General features: G+C 38.8%; 1 protein-coding gene across 1 annotated transcript in view; it reads left to right on the top strand.

The window, feature by feature from the left end:
• Positions 1–13: 13 nt before the first annotated feature.
• Positions 14–19,821, top strand: part of WDR93 (WD repeat domain 93) — a 48,129-nt gene continuing 28,321 nt past the window's right edge. The window contains exons 1-9 of the mRNA XM_027852043.1: positions 14–174; positions 4,876–5,264; positions 7,387–7,582; positions 9,327–9,391; positions 11,313–11,391; positions 13,282–13,397; positions 17,097–17,129; positions 17,879–17,960; positions 18,598–18,769. Coding sequence (XP_027707844.1) covers positions 5,004–5,264; positions 7,387–7,582; positions 9,327–9,391; positions 11,313–11,391; positions 13,282–13,397; positions 17,097–17,129; positions 17,879–17,960; positions 18,598–18,769 — 1,004 coding nt within the window. The 5' untranslated portion in view covers positions 14–174; positions 4,876–5,003. The remainder of the gene's footprint in view (positions 175–4,875; positions 5,265–7,386; positions 7,583–9,326; positions 9,392–11,312; positions 11,392–13,281; positions 13,398–17,096; positions 17,130–17,878; positions 17,961–18,597; positions 18,770–19,821) is intronic.

The following is a 19,821-nucleotide window of genomic DNA, read 5'->3' as shown; positions in this document are numbered from 1 at the left end:
GAGAGACGCCGAAAAGAGAGAGCGCGAAACTTCCCGGCAGAGCCGGATACCCAGGTTACCCTGGCGACGGGGCTCTAGTGAAGACGCCTCCGTCCGACCTGTCCGGAACCGCGAAGCCTCCGTGGCTGGTTGCCTCCTGGGTGGGTGCTCCTCCCGTCTCCGCGCGTTTCTCAGGTGCGTCCTACCCCGTCCCAGCGCCCTCCTGTGCCCTCTCTCCTTGCGAGAGCTTCCAAGAATTTCCCTTGACCACGCCGTCTGTATGGGCAGCTAGGTGTGCAGGGGATAGCGGGCCGGGCATAGAGTTAGAAAGACCCATTTTCACGAGTTCCGTTTCTCAACATACTCATTTCTGATGATAGCCATCCGCCCAAGCCATGCAGAGATGGTCATGCCCATCAAGATATTGCCACCATCCACAAATGTACCATTCCCAAATTCACAAACTATGAAATTAGTTTATCTGATCACAATCTATTGTCATTCCACCTCTCTCTTTACCTTGCAACCCCAAAACCTGTTTCTTGTCGTCACCATAACCTCTAGTATTTCCAACCCTTTGGTTCTTTTCCAGGCAATCACCCCTGCACTTCTCCAGCTTACCCTGTATGCATCCTATTTGTACTTAACTGTTTGCAAGTTGTTTCCGATTTTAGACGTAACTCCTTGAAAACAGAGACTGTCTTTTGCCATTGTTTGAATCCCTGTCACTTAATGTAGTGCCGAGCACGTAGTAGGCACTTAATAAATACTAGTTAAATGACTAACTAAACTTGATTGCTTACAGCATTTAAAAATTGAGTCATCCTGCAGGCCTAACTTGCACTGAATTGTAGACTATCTAGTTTAAGTTTCAACTGCTTGGGTCAATTTATACCTTAAAGTCCCTGTCCAGTTTTCGTTTTCTCATTAGGAAAGAAAACTTCTGAGTTCATGGATAAATTATCTTTTCTCATGATAGAGTGTTTGTTTTTCTGCAGAATAGGTAAATTCTGTAAATTAGAGAGTATGGGGCTTTGGGAATCAGGGAGGAGGAAAGATTATCCAGAAGGGTAGTCAGCAGTCTCAAATGCTGCAGAGAATTTAAGGAGGATAAAGAATGAGAAAAGGCCTTTGAATTTGCCACTGAAGAAATCATTTAATGTCTTTTGAGATGGCACTTCCAGTAATGATAGGGATGGAAGCCAGATCACAAGATACTGAGCAAAGGAGTATTTTATGCAGTAGAGGCATGAAGTATAAGATATTTTTCCAGAAATGTAGTGCTGAAGGGAAAGAAAGAGATTAGATAGTACTTGGACAGAGGTAGACAGGTGAAGGGAGGGCTTTTTTTTTATTGGGGAGACCTGAGCATATCTGTAGGCAGATGGGTAGGAGCCAGTGGAAAGAAAAACTGAATGTCCATGAAGCAGAACATACAGTTTTTGGGGAGAGATTCTTAAAGAAAAGTGATGAGGAGATGGAATTAAGAGGACAGGTAGAAAGAGAAAGAAGGGCACTTCTTTTAAGGCAGGAGAAAGGAAGAAGAGAGAGCAGGAAATGATACTGAGAATTTCTGAGAAGAGTTTGTTAACAGGTTTTTCTGTGTAGTCCAAACAGAACTGGTCTCTAACCTGTGAATATCTGGAACCACACGCAGCAGGCCTAGAGACAGGAGTGACAGGAATCAAGTAGCAGTTTGATTAATCAATTTCAGAGTGAGGAATGCTCTGTATGCTGGAGTAAAGGCACAGCTTATATACATAAATCACAAGTGGGGTGAAGGAGAAGAGGGATTACAAAACAATAATTTCTAGGATTTGAGTGGTTTCCCACAACGAGCCCAGGAGTCTGCAATACAGGTGTTCTGGAGTCCTGTGGGAATAGTATTGTTTCAAGTCTTTGGGATTATTACTTAGTGGGATGCAGAACCAGAGTTCTGTGATGAGAACAGGTTCTACCATCTTTGATTCACTTCACTTAACATTCATGGGCACAGGAATGTAGTGATTGGGAGAGCGTTGTCAAGGGTTTGATTGATCATTTCAAGCTACATTGTAAGTCTATGACTCCTAAGCCAGAGTCTCCTGAGAAGTCTAAATTATTAGTATATTCATTATACATATCATATAGACTGATATAAAAATCATAATTCCCTTCACAAGTTAAAGGATCAATTATCTTAATCTCAGTAAAGTAGGCTTAGGTCATCCCCTCTAAGTTGGGGACTTAAAGAAAGAGTGAACAGTTTGGAATAGCCACTGTAAAATGTTTGTAATTTTACAGATGATGAAAGGAGACCCAGGAAGATGAAGAAGGAATTTTTAAATAACAGAAAATTTAATGCCATTATTTGTTAACCAGTCAGTCAGTAAATATTAAGTGCCTACTTGTGCCAGTCTAAGCACTGGAAATACAAAAAGAGGTGAAAATAGTCCTTGCCCTTAAGGACCCTGCAGTCTAAAGGAGTAGGACAACATGCAAACCATTATGTACAAACTATATACAGGATAAATTGGAGATAATCAATAGATGGAAGGCACTAGAATTAGGGAGGAATGTTTAAATTGTAGCATGATGTAAGGCATAACCACTTTTTTTTTTTTGCTATTTTTGTTGAGGCAGTTGGGGTTAAGTGACTTGCCTAGGGTCACACAGCTATAAGTGTCAACTGTCTGAGGCCGGATTTGAACTCAGGTTCTCCTGACTTCAAGGCCAGAACTTTATCCACTGCGACACCTCCCTGCCCTCATAATCTCTTTTAATAGAGTTTGATAAATACTGAAAAAGCTTTACTTGGGGAAACTATGCAATATTTATTTTTCTTGGGAACACTATAGTAACTTTAAGCAGATTAATGTCTCTGAAGTTTAGAAAGTGAGAAAGAAATAATTCAACAAACACAGTACCTGCTATGTATAGAGCACTATACTAGGTGCTGGGAAAAATACAAACTTTAGAAAATGAGCATTTTGACAATTCATATTTAAAACACTTTAAGATTTATAAAATAACCCTATCGAGTAGAGAGGTCAAGTCTCATTATTTTCATCTTACAGGGGAAACATGTTCTTAGAGGGTAAGTAACTTCTCCATGTTTATACAGCTAGCAAGTGTTGGAGGTATGAGCCTAGGTCTCTCAAACCCGAAACTCTTTTCCTCTACCATTTTGCCTCTCTCAACATCATCCTTGTCCTCTTGGACATTATAGTCTAGTAAGGAGGACATAAAAATAGATAATACACTATTGTATGATTAGTGCATTAGAGAAGTACCAAAAACGGTACTCTGTGATTTTATGGTGTTCAGTCAGAAGCTGATGAGACTACTTGTCAGCATATTATAGAAGGGATTCTTGGTCAAGTATTCTTCCAATTCTAAGATTCTGTTTTTCTGCCTAAGATTCAAAGTTGATATTAACAGGGAAGCTCAGAGAAAACTTCAGAGGAAGTTTGGGAAGAATTGGGCTTTAAAGGATGAGTAGGAAGTCATCAGACAAAGATACAAAGGAGGGGGGCAGCTAGGTGGCATAGTGAATAAAGCACCGGCCCTGGAGTCAGGAGGACCTGAGTTCAAATACAGCCTCAGACACATAACACTCACTAGCTGTGTGACCCTGGGCAAGTCACTTAACCCCATTGTCTAGCCCCCCCCAAAAAAAAACAATGATAAGAAGGGAAGACTTTCCAAGCAAAGGAAATAGAGTGAACAAAGGTAAACTATAAATATGGTAACAAAGGGCTTGAGAGTTCACCTCAAATTTTTGTGAGTTAGTGCCCAAAGTGAAAAGAATAACTTTGGATGTAAGAATAACAGTAGTTGATGGAAGGCACAAAAATGAGATTGAGTAGTTGGAATTGTTTTCCTCTTCGAAATCTTTAGTTTGCTCCAGGTAAGTAAATAGTATGATGAGGAAAGTATTATCAGATATCGTTGGGGTCACAGGCCTTGGAGCATAGGGCACATCTATTTACATAGCCCTATCATCTTATCAGGATATGTATTTTCTACACTACTGCCCATTATAACTCCTCCATAACTTTTCATCCTGTATGTTTTTTATAAAGAGTTTTATGTATGTCTTTTGTATTTACATCATGATTGTTTCAACTTTACCACCAGATTGACAAGAAAAACCCTGTTCCTTGTGACAAAGAAAAACAAACAAAAATATCCCCTACAGTAACTGCATCTGACAATATATCAAATATTCTGTTCTAGTAGTCTCCCACCTCTCTGCCATGAGGTAGGAAGTATATTTCATTATCTGTTTTCCAAGACATTTATTGGTTCTTCAGTTTATTCAAAATTCAATTTTGTTCCACATCTTCATGTTTACTCAGTATTTAACTCTGTATTTTAATTGTGTTTCTGATAAGCAGCAAATTGTTGGGAATTTTTTCTTTTCCATTCCTTTATCCTTTTATTTATTTTTTTTTATTTTTAGGCAATCAGGGTTAAGTGACTTGCCCAGGGTCACACAGCTAGTAAGTGTTTGGTCTGAGGCGGGATTTGAATTCAGGTCCTCCTGACTTCAGGGTTGGTGCTCTATCCACTGTGCCACCTAGCTGCCCCTCCTTTATCTTTTTTACTTGAGAATTTAATCCATTCATATTTAGGATTTTAATTGTTAACTTTATAGTATAGTTTCAAATTTTTTCCAAATATGTGGATTTAATGATAAGTATCAGGCAGGCTATTGAGTATCAGTAGAGAAATTCTCACCTCACATCACAGCTGACAGTGGGGAATATATTTGATGAATAAGGTAAGGAGTGTGGTATAATGAAAGTTCATGTTTCCAGAGAGAATAGCCTCATTATGTTTGAATTAATAGAAAATCAGGCTCATGTGAATTGTGTGTTATCCTTAGAAAGCTACTTTTTATTTCTTTTAAAGCATCTTATTCCTTCAGCAACAATTCAGAATTTTGCAGAAGTTCCTGGAAAAGAAATTGCTGCTTTCTACCATTACATCTCCCAAAGAAAACTTGTTCTGAGAAGAACAGGTAGACCAGTAAGATCAAGATGCCAGTATATATCCGGAAAGGACCCCTGGAGCCCACTTATGAAGAACAGGATTGGATAAAGGATGAAGAAGGAGATTATTTCCTAAAGGATCCAGATCAAATCCTTGATTCCCTGCCTCAGCCCTTCAGGATGATCAATAAACTAGTGAACCTACTGTTTGACCGGGCATGGGAAATCATTGAGGAGAGAGAAGCAGCAAAGGCAATTACAATACTTAAGATTAAGCCAACTGTCTATTTACCAAGTAAAAAATTCCAGGTATATAAATTCATTGAAATTAGGCTGGTACAATAGACACCTCAACATTTAATAATAATAGCATTTATATAGCACTTGAACGTTTGCAAAGCACTTTAAAAATATAATCTCATTTTATTCTCACAACAACCCTGGGAGATAGATGTTATTATTATCCCATTTTTCAAATGAAGAAACTGAGGCAGGACAAAGTCAAGTGAATTGACCAGAGTCACACAACTAATAAGTACCTGAGGTTGAATTTGAACTCAGGTCTTCCTGACTCCAAGTCTAATAGTCTATCTACTGCAACATCTAGCTACCTAAATGTTATATTAAGTTTAATATAACAGTAAGCAAATAGAACTTGGGGACTATTGAGGTTCTCATCCATTAACTTCTGATTAGTGGGAAAAGGAAGGAGGGAGATGAATCTAGTTTGGGGGAGACATTTTCCTAATATGGTAGAAAGCCAGTGTTTCCTATTGCATCTTTGTTTTTCTAGTTATTTAGATCTGACTTTATTTGTGTGAAAAGTATTTTGTGGTTGTGTTCATACAGTTCCGGAGTTTGTTTCAGTAGGTAGACTCCTAAATATTTTAGGAGTAACTTTATAGTAACTTTAAATGGAATTTCTCTTTCTATCTCTTGCTGTTGGGCCTATTGCATCTTTGGTGAGAGATAGTATCAGGTGTATTTTCTTTTTGTTTGGCAGCATTATGTAGTGGTTTGAGAGCTAGCCTAGGAGCCAAGAAGACTTTGCCTTAATACATGCTGATTGTGTAACCTCTGGGCAATTCACTTACCCTCTGGACACTATGTTAATAAAAAGGTAACCTTATGGGTAAAGGGAATTTCCTGCTTGGGGAGTTCCCAATACCAGTGAGATCCCAAGTCCAGTCCCTATTCTTATGTGTCATGATTTAATTCAATAAAGATTTATTTAACACCTGCTGGTTGAAGGACACTATGTTAGCCTTAGGGATATAAAGCCAAAAAACATAGTCCCTGCCTTCAAAAGGCCTACTTTGTTATGGAGTATAAGACATTTACCCAGGTAGCTAAAATGTAAATTATAGTATAAGTGGATAAGAGAAGTCAAATGAAAAGATAAAATATTAAGGAGAGAGGGATTGTTCCAGGCTGGATAGGTCAAAGAAGGCGTCCCACTGAACGGTGTCTTGAAAGCAGAGAAGGATTTCATGGGCTGAGAGGTGGGTAGTGCTCATTTTAGGTATGGGGGGGCAAGTAGGAGGGGGCAAGCTGAAAGAATAGAATCTGGCTGGAACGTGGAGAAGTGTGAAATAAGGCTGAGAAGGCAGGTTGGCATCAGCTTCGAGCAAGAGGGGCTCTTAAGGATCCCTTTGCTCTATTGGTCCTCCCGCCTACATGTTTACTCAATACATACCTCTAGATTGTTCTGTGTTCTTGATTGTTACCTACCCTTTGCCGGCTTATCTGAGGTGTCTGATGGCACGATGGATAGAGCACTAAGTCAGGAGTCAAGGAGACCTGGGTTCAAATCCAGCCTCAGACTGTGTGACTCTGAGCAAGTCATTAAATCTCTGCCAGCCTCAGTTTCCTCATCTATAAAATGGGGATAATTATAGCACCTGCCTCTCAGGGTTGTTGTGAGAATTAAATGAGATAATATTTGTTAAAAGCACTTAGCGTGGTACCTGGCACATAATAGGTACTATATAAATGCTTATTCCCTTCCCCCCTTCCTCTTGGTTAATATCTCTATGTTTCCTTGCTGATGCCTGAAAGCATCTTCCTGAGAATTTTTTTCCTGAAAGGAATAAGCCCTTTGATACATTTTAAAATTATCTCTTAAAGACATGTAGAAAAGCATTTTAACTAACAGAAATGTAGACTATTGGCTGTAGGACAGGAGTTTTCTCTGTCAGCTCTGTGAAAAGACAGGAGTTTGAATGAGGGAGGCTTCTTCCTCCATTTATCCCCAACTATGTAGTTGTATGCTGTAGAGCTGAAAGAATACTTTCATAAAATAAATGATTCTTGAAGATTAGAATGAATTCTCCCCTTGGAAAGCAGCTCGTGTTACAGAAGATTTCTGGACTTAAACACGAAAATGGTGACAACTGATGATCATATGTTGTGCTCTGATTTGTCTTCACAGCTTTCGAGTGTGCCAAACTGCATTGCCATCTGTAAAGACTATGTGTTTGTTGGGTCATCCAAAGGATTGAGAGTCTTCAATTCGTTGTTCAATTATTCATGTATTTGTAGTTGGGATTCAGTCAAAATTGAGATCGTGTCCATCTCGGCTACAGAAATTGGGAATGAAGTATTTGTTGCTACTGTGGATGAAATGGGTACTTAATCTTCCTGGGTTGTTTTTGATTTTTGTTTTTTATTCATTCTAGGGCTGCCTATAGGTTTACATTGAATCAAAAGGCAACCTGTCTTCTGATAGGGATGTGTACATTTTCTGTGTGGGTAGAATTGTATCGGCTGCACTGGGGTCTGCTTTTCTTCCCTAAATCTAAGCATGGACACATGAATCTAAACAAACGTTAGACTTTGTATGGGAGTAATATAGCAATTGTGAGACTATGGAAAAACACAAAGTTTCTTTGGGGCCTCATTAGTATTCATATGAAAATTATTCACAGTGTGCTTCTTTTATACCTAAAGGATCCATGCTTTCATCTAAGTGAGTAGTCTCTCTTCTGGCACAAAGCAATTCCTTTATAGGTCTTAAAAAATCATTGTGGCTGAAAAATTAATCACCCTCAAGTCTCTCTGAATTTAGTGAGGCTGGTTCTGTATGTCTGTATGACAGATGTACAAGCATCACTGGGCCTATATTTGAGGCCTTTCTAGTGTGTCAGGACCTATCTGAACCTATTCTCTATTGATAAAAAACCTTCACATTAGAGCATCAGAAATAAATGTTGCTTTTTTAAAATTTTTATTTTTATTTCATTTATTTATTTTTATTTCAACTTCTTTGTTTGAAGTCTGAACAGAATTTGGTCAACACACTAAGATCCTACAGTCCTTACTGGGCTGCCACTGGTGGTATGCCAGATACCTTTGTTATCCTTATATTGTGGGGATGGAGACCAGATTAGAAATAGGGACCCAGGTCTGCAGGATGAGAAATGTTGACATGCAGCTATATGTTAAAACTCCTTTTAGGCCAGGCATGTAATGATAGTAGAAGAACTATGGTAATTCAGCATATATATCTTATAAATATATACAAATTATATACATATTTGCAAGTATATGCTTCTAATGAGTATACTGCAATGAAGTTCTATGGATAACATATGAAATTTATTATATGATCCCTCTTCTCAAAATGCTTTATAGTTTTATTGAGGAGGCAAAAATATACACACTTTTAAAATTTTAACAGTACAAGGCAGTGTGTGATTAAATGACAAAATGAGTGATATAGGTGATAATTTTTAAAGCAGTTCAGAAAAGGAAGATAAGAATGGAGTAGGGCAGTTGAGGAAGACTTCATGGAGAGGATATGGAACTTCAACTGGGACCTAAAAGATGAAAGATTTCAGATAGGTGGAGAGAACCTTGGGGGGAATTTCAAGTGAGGAGAATTATATTAACATTTTAGGTTGGAGGGAGTGGCAGAAGTTGAAATGAGTGTGGTAGGTTTGGGCAGGACAGTTGGGGAGCTGGGCTAATGCATGGGATTGCCCTATCATTCAAATTAAATTTCAGTTTAATTAAATTCAAATGATTTTTTTTATTAAGGGCTTGCTTTTTATTAAGGGCTTACTATGTGCCAGCCATTGTCTCAGGCACTGGTAATACAAAGGCAAAAGTGGGATATCCTTTGACCTCACTTAGCTTGCTTTTTGCAAGGGAAATTGTAGGTGGCTGAAGGAGAGAAGGTTGGAGGCTTGGAAGGTTGGAGGAACAAAAGCTTTGGGGTATGCAATAGAGAGTTATCAGGAAAGACAAAAAAATAGTGTTCAGGAAGTGCCCAGTTGAGATTATTTAACACAGATTGGGGCAGGAATTCAACTACATAATAAGGAAACCAGGATTGCCTTGCCTTTTACAATGACTTGTTTTCTGTTTCAGGTGTTGTTCGTCTCTTTTATTTTTACAAAGAATTTCTTTACCTAATCAAAGCCATCAATGAAGTGGTGAGTCTTCCATTTTTGTTACTCATCCAAAGACTACATTGGAACATTGGAGGGATGTGTTGGGCTAGAAGGAAAAATGAGCTTGTGTGGCCAAAGAGAGTCACCTTTCCCTGCTACCCTATTAAAGACCTCATCCCCCTATTAACAATGTTTTCCACACCTGTCAGAGAATCTATACTATACTCTGGTAGAGAGTGAGAGAAGAATCTTTTTACTAACCCAATTGTGCCAAAAAAAACCAAAAAACAAAAAAACCAGTCTTGCTCCAAAGTGGCCTTAGGGCCAAAGGAAATATGTGATTTTTTAAAACAGAAATTTGTCTTGTAAAAGCTTTGATGCCTAATGAGCAGACTTGCAAAGAAACTCATAGTAGGGCTACATGCAGTCTATATCCCATTGAATATCAACACTACCTTATTTTTTTAAAATGATATTTTATTTTTCCCCAATTATATGTAAAGATAATTTTTAAATATTTTGACTTCCAAATTTTCTCTCTCCCTCCCATACCTCCCCCTTCCCTGAGACAGTAAGCAATTTGATGTAGATTATACATGCTCAATCATGCAAAACACATTACCATATTAATCATGTTGTGAAAGAAGACACAGACCTAAAGAAAAAAAATCCACGAAAAAAATATAGAACATGAAAAATAGTATGCTTCAATCTGCATTCAGATTCCGTCAGTTCTTTCTTTCATTTTTTGGCGAGGCAGTTGGGGTCACACAGCTAGTAAATGTCAAGTGTCTGGTCTGAGGCCGGATTTAAACTCAGGTCCTCCTGACTCCAGGGCCGGTGCTCTGTCCATTGTGCTACTACGTGCCCCCTCCATTGGTTCTTTCTCTGGAAGTGGATAACATTTCTCATTATGAGTCCTTTGAAATTGTCCTCGATCGTTGTAGTGCTGAGAACAGCCAAGTCATTCACAGGTGATCGTCGTACAGTATTGCTGTTACTATGTATAGTATTCTCCTGGTTCTGCTTACTTCACTTTGTATCAGTTCATATAAGTCTTTCCAGGTTTTTCTGAAATCAGCCTGTTTATCATTTCTTATAGCATAGTGATACTTCATTACAGTCATATACCACAACTTGTTCAGCCATTCCCCAATTGATGGGCATCCCCTCAATTTTCAATTCTGGGCTATAAAAAGAGCTGCTATAAATAGTTTTGTTAAGAAAGGTCCTTTCCCCCTTTTTTTAATCTCCTTGGGATACAGACCTAGTAGTGGTATTGCTGGATCAAAGTACAAAGTTTTATAGCACTTTGGGCATTGTTCCAAATTGCTCTCCCCAGTAGTTGGATGAGTTCACAACTCCACCAACAGTGCATTAATGTCCTAATTTTCTCATATCTAACACTACCTTATTTTAATGATATGTGATTTTAATAGAAATTTGTCTTGTAAAAATTTTGATGCTTAATATTGAGTAAAGTTGCGGGGAAACTCAGTAGAACTATACTCAATCTGTATGTTATTGATTAGCAAAGCTACCTTATTTTTAGTGTCAACTAGAAACTGCTCCTATTCAAAAAAGTGATGAATATGGCTTTGATCTGTGCATGTCTGCTAGTCTTCCAGGGTATCGGGTGACATGAAATTTTCCTAAACCATTAGGAGAATTTGGAAAATGCCAAAGATTTTGTACATAAAAATGATATATGCCCTTGTCCTATTCCCTAATTGAAGCAGAAGAGCTTTAAGTATTTTTATGTAATGCCTAGATTGATATTCCTCATTGCTTCTTTCAGCAAATGCTTTTTGGAAAATGCCTTTAATATGAATGACAAATTTAAGAGATTTGTTTCTCTAATGTCAACCAGAAAATACAGCAAAATATATTTTTCTCTCTCATTGAACTGAACCTAATCTGTAATGATATTTCTCTTTTTTTATTTTCTTTTTCTTTTTTCCAGGAAGATATTAGCAAGCAGAGTACATGTTTGAATTTGCAAATTTCTCCTGGAGGGAATTTTATGGCCGTACTTCTCCAAGGCAAGACAGACTAAGAACCATTATTAAAGTGTGCAGACCTACAATCTCTTTCAGATATATATATTTTTTCCCTTTTGGGAACATTCAAATGAGATCTCACCCCACATAGGAGCAGCAGTCCAGCTCTGATACAGCTTCCTATCAGGAATGTGAAATTTTTGTTTCCACATGAGCAGGTATTAGATGTAGACACTCTGTGTTTTCAAAATCCTCCCAGTCCAGCAAACTTCCATAGTCAGTTATCTTCTCTGATGTTAGTCAACCAGTCAGTAAGCATTTATGTTCCTGATATTATGCTAAGCACTAGGTATAGAGTGACAAAAGTGAAACAGTCCCTGCCCTCAAGAAGCTTATAATCATCATCATCACCACCACCACCTTTTTTTTTTTTTTTTAGGCAATTGGGGTTAAGTGACTTGCCCAGGGTCACACAGCTAGTAAGTGTCAAGTGTTTGGTCTGAGGCCGGATTTGAACTCAGGTCCTTCTGACTTCAGGGCTGGTGCTCTATCCACTGTGCCACCTAACTACCCCTACTACCACCATTGTAGCTAGTTTTTACATAGCAATTTAAGGTTTGCAAAGTGCTTTACAAAATTATCTCATTTAAACCTCACAACACCTGGAAAATAGGTGTTATCATCCTTATTTTACATATGGGGGAACTGAGGCAAGCAGAGGTTAAATGAATTGCCCAAAGTCACACATTTAGTACGTATTTGAGTTCAGATTTTAACTCAGGTCTTCCTGATTCCAGGTCTTGCATTCTCTCCATCATGCCACCTAGCAGCCTACAAATGTACAATTGACGTGTGTGTACATGTATACATAGATATGTAGACAAAGATATATAAATACATACAAAATGAATACAAATTAGAAGGGCACTAGCAACTGGAGAGGTCTGGGAAGGTTTCATGTATATTGTGGCACTTAAACAGAGTTTTAAAGAAACAAGGGATTCCAAGAGGCAGAGGTGAGGAGGAAGAGCATTTTAGGCATGGTAGGCAGCCAGTACAGATGGAGGAGATAGAGTGTGTGGAGATAACCAGTATAACTACTGTAGAGTGTATAGAGGAGCAAATGTGTAAGAGGATTCAGTGGATAGAAAGGGGCCAGTTTGTGATGAGCATTAAGTGTCAGAGGATTATATATTGGATCCTAGAGGTAATGGAGAGCTATTGGAGTTTATTAAGTTTGGTCTGCCAGCCAATGTCTAGCTGTCCTATACTTCTGTCATATTAATGAAGGGGCTTCTTTAAATACTTTGTAAAGGGGTGAATTTCTTTACATTTACTTTGTACCTTTATACCTCATGGTCTCCATTATCTGCTTCTTATATTCCTCATTTCATCAAGTGGACTTAGAGGAACACAACTGATCAGAGATCTCATGATCATTTCCCCTCCCCCATGTATAAGCTATCTGCTTCTCCAGACATTTTTCTTTTATAGTTAAGTATTAAAGGTAGAAAACAGAGGTTTAGTTTGGAACATATAAAACATTGAGACGAGGGCCCAACACCGAGACAGCTTGAACAAAATTTCTACTGCTCAAGTATGAGGGATCTGATTTCTCATAAAACTGCATATGACTGTCCTTAATCTTTCTAGCCTGCAACCTCAATAGTTTGATGATAACAATTGAAGAGTTGTATAGTTGAATATCCATTTCTAAAGGGTCTTATTACAATGTTGTTCCTCTCAGTAGAAAAATGCCAAAAAAAAAAAAAATGCCTTCAGGGTTCACAGCTTGCAACAGTGATTACATCATCCTTCCTCATCTTACCAGGACATAAATATTCCCTCGCCAGAAGTTCTGAGAAGGCAGACTAATTTACAAAAGACATTTTGCCTATTTAAACTTGCTCAATGACTGGTTTCCCAATGCAGGAACTGGGGACGTTTGGCTAGATGTGTATCGATTGCCCAAGGACTCCTGGCTTAAGGAAATGGAGCAACCTCATCCATCTTTTCTATCAAAGAAGAAAATTAGCCATTTTCATCTAGTAAGAAAATGTTTCATTTTTGATCTATATATTTCTTTCTAGTTTTACATCTGCACCCCAAATCCTCACCACATTCTAGGCTGAATACCAGACAACAAGAAAAAGATTAGAAACATAGGTCACTGATTACTTTCTAGTCTGGCTCTCCTAACTCTTTTTTCTTTTTTTATTTCTCTAGCTGGAATTTGACATTCAAGTCACAGTGCTTTCAGTTGGGAAATCTTCAATATATAACTTAACTTTTTATTGTTAGGTGGGATTTTTCAAGTCTAGTATAACATTTTTCATAAATTTAATTCTCATCAATGGATATTTATTGACCTTTTTTTTTGTTTTGTTTTGTTTTGGCTAGGCAGTGGGGTTAAGTGACTTGCCCAGGGTCACATAGCTATTAAGTGTTATATGTCTGAGGCCGGATTTGAACTCAGGTCCTCCTGAATCCAGGGCCGGTACTCTATCCACTGCGCCACCTAGGTGCCCCTATTGACCTTTCTCATAAAGGCAGTGGGATGTAATAAAGAAAGAAAGAACCCGTCTCAAATCCAGGAAGACCCAGGTTCATATCCTGCCTCTGACATATACTGGCTATGGGAGCCTGGGCAAATCACAACCACTCAGTGTTCTAGGCAGCTCTAATGTCATAAGTTGCAGAGAACATGCCGGCCTGCTTTGGTAAGGAAAGTTTTCTGCACCAATGAAATCACAGGTCTGCTCCCTGTCTTGATCTCCTGCTGTGTTAATTGCTATGAGGGTATGTATGATACATGATCTCTGCAGTCCACTGGTGGAGATAATACATGTACAACACCTATACATAAATATACATAATACATATACTCATACATATACATGTCTGTGCATTTGCTTTCTGTGACAAGACAGAAGAAAACACTTTGTCCTGGGCCTGCATTTCTCAGATTAGCTTCACCAACCATAGGTAAAAAGGGAGGGAGTTCTTTTGATGATATCTAGATCTTGGCCTTTCTTTCACCAAAGTCTACTGTGAACTAACACACAAATGGTTCAAATGCAGCATCAGATTTTATTATAGTAGAGTAAAATTGCAGGGGGAAAAATATACTTTTAAAGTAAATCCTATATACAGTCTCATATTATTAGAATATCATTAATAAGATTATAGTTTTAGAGCTGAAATGTCTCATAGAGGCCATCTACATTTTATAGGCAAAGGAACTGAGGCCCAGAGGTTAAGTAACTTGCCCAAGGTCACAGTGGCATAGTTGGGGTTCAATGAACCCAGGTTATTTAATTCATTATCTAGTGCCCCCTTGACTACAAGGTCTGTTTCTGTTTTGATTCTAGGTTCTCCTTCCTCTGGATTCTGGTTAAAACTCCTCTCTCTGCACCCACTTCCCTTGCCAATGTATCTGGTGTCCTCTTGGGGTTGCCCCTCAGCTTACCTGTTATTTTTCTCGCTCTTGCTCTTGGGCCTTTTACAGTCTTTTCCCCTGCTGTATTATGGATCAACTAATTTTTTATTTCTTACATCTCTTCTCCTCATGAACCTCTTGGGCTTAATTATCATTTCTATGCAGATCACTCTCAGATTTACATATTTAACTCCATCCTGAGCTCTGTTCCGCAACACAAATTGCCTGTTGGCATTTCAAACTGTGTGTCTCTTGACATCTCACACTCTGTATATCCAAAGCAGAGCTTGTTAATTTTTACCCCCAAACCCACTCCCTCTTCTGAACTTTCCCATTTCTCTCGAAGGCACCACCATCTTCCCAGTCTTCCTAGGTCTGAAACGAAAGTGGTTTCTCACTCTGCATACCTTACCCAATATACACCTCTGGATACCCAATCAGTTGCCAAATCTTGTTTCCACCTCCACAACATATTTCACATTGAGTATCCTCTCACTACTAAAACAGCTGCCATCTTAGGTCAGGCCCTCATCACTACTGGACTAGACTCTTGCAATAGCTCCCTAATTGTCTTCCTGCCTTAAGTGTCTTCCTACTCCAAACCATCTGCTACATAGCTGCCAAAGTGATTTTCCTTAAGCATAGATCTGACCTGACACTTCTCCCTCTTAGTAAACTCCACTACCTCTCTACTGTGATTCTGTGACCAAAATCCTTCTCTCTCCTTCTTCTGAACTCCTATAGTATTTATTCTCTATACCACTCATTTGGAACTGGCATATACTGCCCATATTGTCACTGTTGTTTTGTTTTTTGGCAAGGCAATTGGGGTTAAGTGATTTGCCCAGGGTCACACAGCTAGTAAGTGTTAAGTGTCTGGTCTGAGACCAGATTTGAACTAAGGTCCTCTTGACGCCAGGGCCACTGCTCTATCCACTGTGCCACCTAGCTGCCTCAACTGCCCTTATTGTCAGTTATCTTTTTATGTCCCCAACTTGATCATAAGATCCTTGAGAGTAGTCAGCATGTTTTATGCTTCTTTATATTTTTCCCAGGTCCTGGAATAATGACTTGAACATAATAGGTGCTCAATAAGTGTTTATTGGTTTACTATTTAGGAATGCAACTTTGGAATAGAGGTTTGTTGACTATAGTAATTCAGTCTCTGTGCTGAGATAGTACTAGCTGAGTAATGGCAGTCCTCTTATTGTAGACAAACACCATAAACAGCCTTTAAAAATCTACAACCCATTGAAATATTTATTGATTACAAAGATAACTGTGTTCACTTCATATTAAATCACTTTCTTACTAGTCTGCTCATCTCTAGTGTCTCCTGCTTCCAATTCATCTCATCTAAAACTATCAGATTAAACTTCCTAAAATAGCTCTTCTGTCTTCAAACAATTTCAGTGGCTTCACAGTACCTATGGAATAAGGCCCAAACTGCTTAGTTAAGAATTCAGGACCATTCAAAATCTGACCACAGTCCCTTTTCCCAGTACTCAACAGTATCAATTCTCTGTTCCATCCAAGATGTTCTCTTCCTCTGAACACTATGTTCATTCTTACCTTTTAGTCTTTACTCATGCCATCTCCTTTCTTCTCTCCCCTCCCCATAGCATCCCTGTAGTGCCCTGTCTCCTTTTTTTTTTTTCTATTCAAAATTCTGTCCATCCTTCAGGGCTGAATTCAAGTCTCATTTCCTTCATGACCACTCCATGACTTCCCTAACCACTCCACTCCACAGTGATTTCTTCCTGTTCTGGACTCCTATAACATTTTCTATTTGCATTATTCCTATGGGCAGCAAGGTGGCACAATAGATAGAGTACTGGGTCTGGAGTCAGGAAGCCCTGAATTCAATTACAGCCTCAAGACACTTACTATGTGACCCTGGCAAGTCAGTTAACCCTGTTTGCCTCAGTTCCTCAGTCTATAAAATTAAGTCAGTATCTTTGACAAGAAAACCCAAATGGGGTCAGACATAACTAAGACAACTAAACAACAACAACTATTTCTATGGTATCTAATCACATGCTACCTTTTATTATGATTTCGTTGTTTCATGTCTTCTCAGCTAGATTGTAATAATCTCCAGAGGCCATCTATTTTGTATCCTTATAAACCCTAGCACCTTGCTATGCACATGGTAGTATTCAGTAAGTGTTTGTTGAATGATTATAGTTATTGGCTCCCAAAGCATCTAAGAATACATGGGCCGTACTGGGAAATTAGAAGGGGCAAAATGATAGTATGTCAAAGGTGAACACATTTATGTTTTGTTTCTGTTTGTTTTTTCCTGCAGAAATCCGTTGAATCGGCAGATCTTACAGATATGGTAAAAAAAACTTTAAGGAAAATTTCCAGAATTTGGCTTGTATTTTATAGATTTACTTGAAGATTTACCTTTAGTATCAAATTTTTTATTTGTTCTAAGCTCTTCATTCAGTTCCAGGCTCTCTTTAGGTAAAGGTCCCTGGAGGGAAGAAGAAGCCAACATGTAGAGGAGCCAGCACCTCAATCATTTCTCTATTCCCAATTTACCCCACTAGAAAAATTGGGGGTTTTTCCTCTGGGTGAGATTGAGGACTCTTCTTCTCTTGTGGTTGAGCTGGTGCTGCCGGCTTCTCTATATGTTACCTTCTTCCTGAAGTCTTTCTCACCCTCTGAGAACCTCTCTCTGAAGAAAGCCTGGAATTACGTGTTTCCTTTCTTAAAGCCTAAAGGCACAAGAACTCAGATCTCTTCTCTCCCAAGCTCTTGCCAACTCTATCCCTCACATAGGCATGGAGCATCGAGTTATCAATTTCCGTCAGTGAGAAGACTCTTATGAAAAATGAGCTTGGGCCCTGAGTAACAAAAAGATATAGTAGGTTCTACAAAAAGATAAAGTAGATTCAACTCTAAATCCTTTGTTGTGTCCAACAGGAGTATTTCAGCATAGTCCCAGGTGGATTTCCAAAATGTAAGCTTCCCTTTAGGGTCTTTTCTATATCAGGCTGGTGGGTATGGGTCACATGTCCCTGTGCCTTGTAGTTCTTGAGATCTGTGCCTTCTGCTGTGAAGCTCTATAATTCTCTCTTACAGGAAAATCATTCTCTGAAAACAGACATTAAATTAAGTGGTCCAGTTCAAATAATGAAGCTTAAATCACCCAAACCAGTTACAGGTAAGTAACACGCAATTTATAACTATTTGTTCCTTCCTTCTGTACCACTGTAGGACACTATTTGGACGGTAGGCATAGTGCTAAGAAGAAAATGAATAGCCTCTTAATTTCTGGTATTACAGATGCAAAGATTATGAGAGTAAGAAGAGAGGAAAAGAAAGAAGGATTAATATAAAGAAATAAGAAATGTGGGGTTTTACTAATATTTGCCTTGTGTCCTATAAGTAGCAGTGAACTACTTCTGTCTCTGGCCGGGCATTGTGAGGCTCTATCTACTCTCTACTTTAGGAGATAGTTCAACCGTGGATCAGGAGTAAATAAAGATAGTGGGGATACGGAAACATAGAAGAACAATTGGTGTTTGCATCCCAAAGAAGAGGGGAATACAGAGTATTGGAGATATAGGCAGAAAGCTTAGCGTATCTGAGTTTTTAGGACTAAGTAGAAGGCAGTTTCAGGAGAAACTAGAAGTGTTGGAAGAGATATTAGAAAGCCAGGAAGAAGGAAAGGGAGAGAGGTAGGAGAGGGGAGAGTAAGAGAAAAAAAAGACTACATTTGTAGATATAGGCAACCTAGTCCTTGAACGGTTAGATAAAGTTAGACGGTGCAAATAATTTTTTCTTCTTCTTCAACACAGGTACTCCATTTAAAAGCCCACTGGAAGTCTTTCAAAAGATAGAAAATTTGTGTGGGTTGGGCTCTGGGCAAAACCACATGATTAAAGATAGCCAATTGGAGCAGCAGGCAGCAATCTTTGAAGTTTTATTTAAAAAGTATCTGCATGTGGAATGCCCAGAGGAAAATCTAAGGTGAGATGGAAAAGAAAAATAACAAGGGTTTTAATAATCTCTAGAAACTTTGTATAAATAAGATTTCTAATCTTCCATGGCTTAGAAATTCAGGCAGGAATTAATCCAGGATGTCATTCATTTCAACCAGCATTTGTTAAACACTCTCTATGTACAAGACATTGACTGGGGTTCCATGGAGTCAAAGATAAGAGACAATGTAAGTCCTTCTCTCAAGGAGTTTGCACTACAGTAAGTGGACAGAACGTGTATCTATTAGTAAAGGATTAAATGCATTGGAGAGGTCAAATAGAGTGGCTTGAGAGGTTCAAAGAGAGAAGGAATCTTCTAACTGGGGGAACTGAGGAATGCATCATTTAGGAGATGTCAGTGAGATGGGCTTTGAAGGCAGGACGCAATTGGGAATAGATATGGAATCCACCTTGGCTAGAGTGTAAAGAGTATTAGTGAGGCAATCATGGAATAATGTTAGAAAAGCAGATGAGAGCCAAATTTTGCTTTGAATATGAAGTTAAGGTGCATATATTGTGTCTGACAGATAATGGAGAACCACTGAAAGTCTTAGATCTAGGTCTTGGGAGTGATATGGTCAGACCTGTGCTGTAGGAAAACTATTCTAGGATCAATATGAAGATATTGGCTTAGAGGAGCCCTGCCAGACCACCTGTGCTCTACCCTGGGCTACCATCGAGGAGGGACACCAGAAGGGCAACTGTTCCCACTGCAGATGGAGAGTATTAAAACCACAGTCGACAAGGGACTCAATAACTATTTCTAGCTAAGTGCTGGAGATACAAAAAAGGTTAAAGATAGTCCCTGATCCCTAGGAGCTTGAAGTCTAATGGGAGACACAACACTGCAAAAATCTATGTACAAAAAAGCTAGGGTAAAATGGAAGTATTCAATAGAGGGAAGGCATTAGCATTAAGGAAGATCAGCAAAGGCTTCTTGCAGAAGGTGGGACCTTAGCTGAGATTTGAAGGAAGCCAGAGAAGGGAGAGAGTCTCAGGCATGGAGAGTAGCTAGTGAAAATGCCTAGACTTGGAATGTCT

Source organism: Vombatus ursinus, unplaced genomic scaffold (assembly GCF_900497805.2).
Source record: "Vombatus ursinus unplaced genomic scaffold, bare-nosed wombat genome assembly UNPS02009205.1, whole genome shotgun sequence".
NCBI lineage: Eukaryota > Metazoa > Chordata > Mammalia > Diprotodontia > Vombatidae > Vombatus > Vombatus ursinus.
This window is presented reverse-complemented; position numbering and strand designations above follow the sequence as displayed.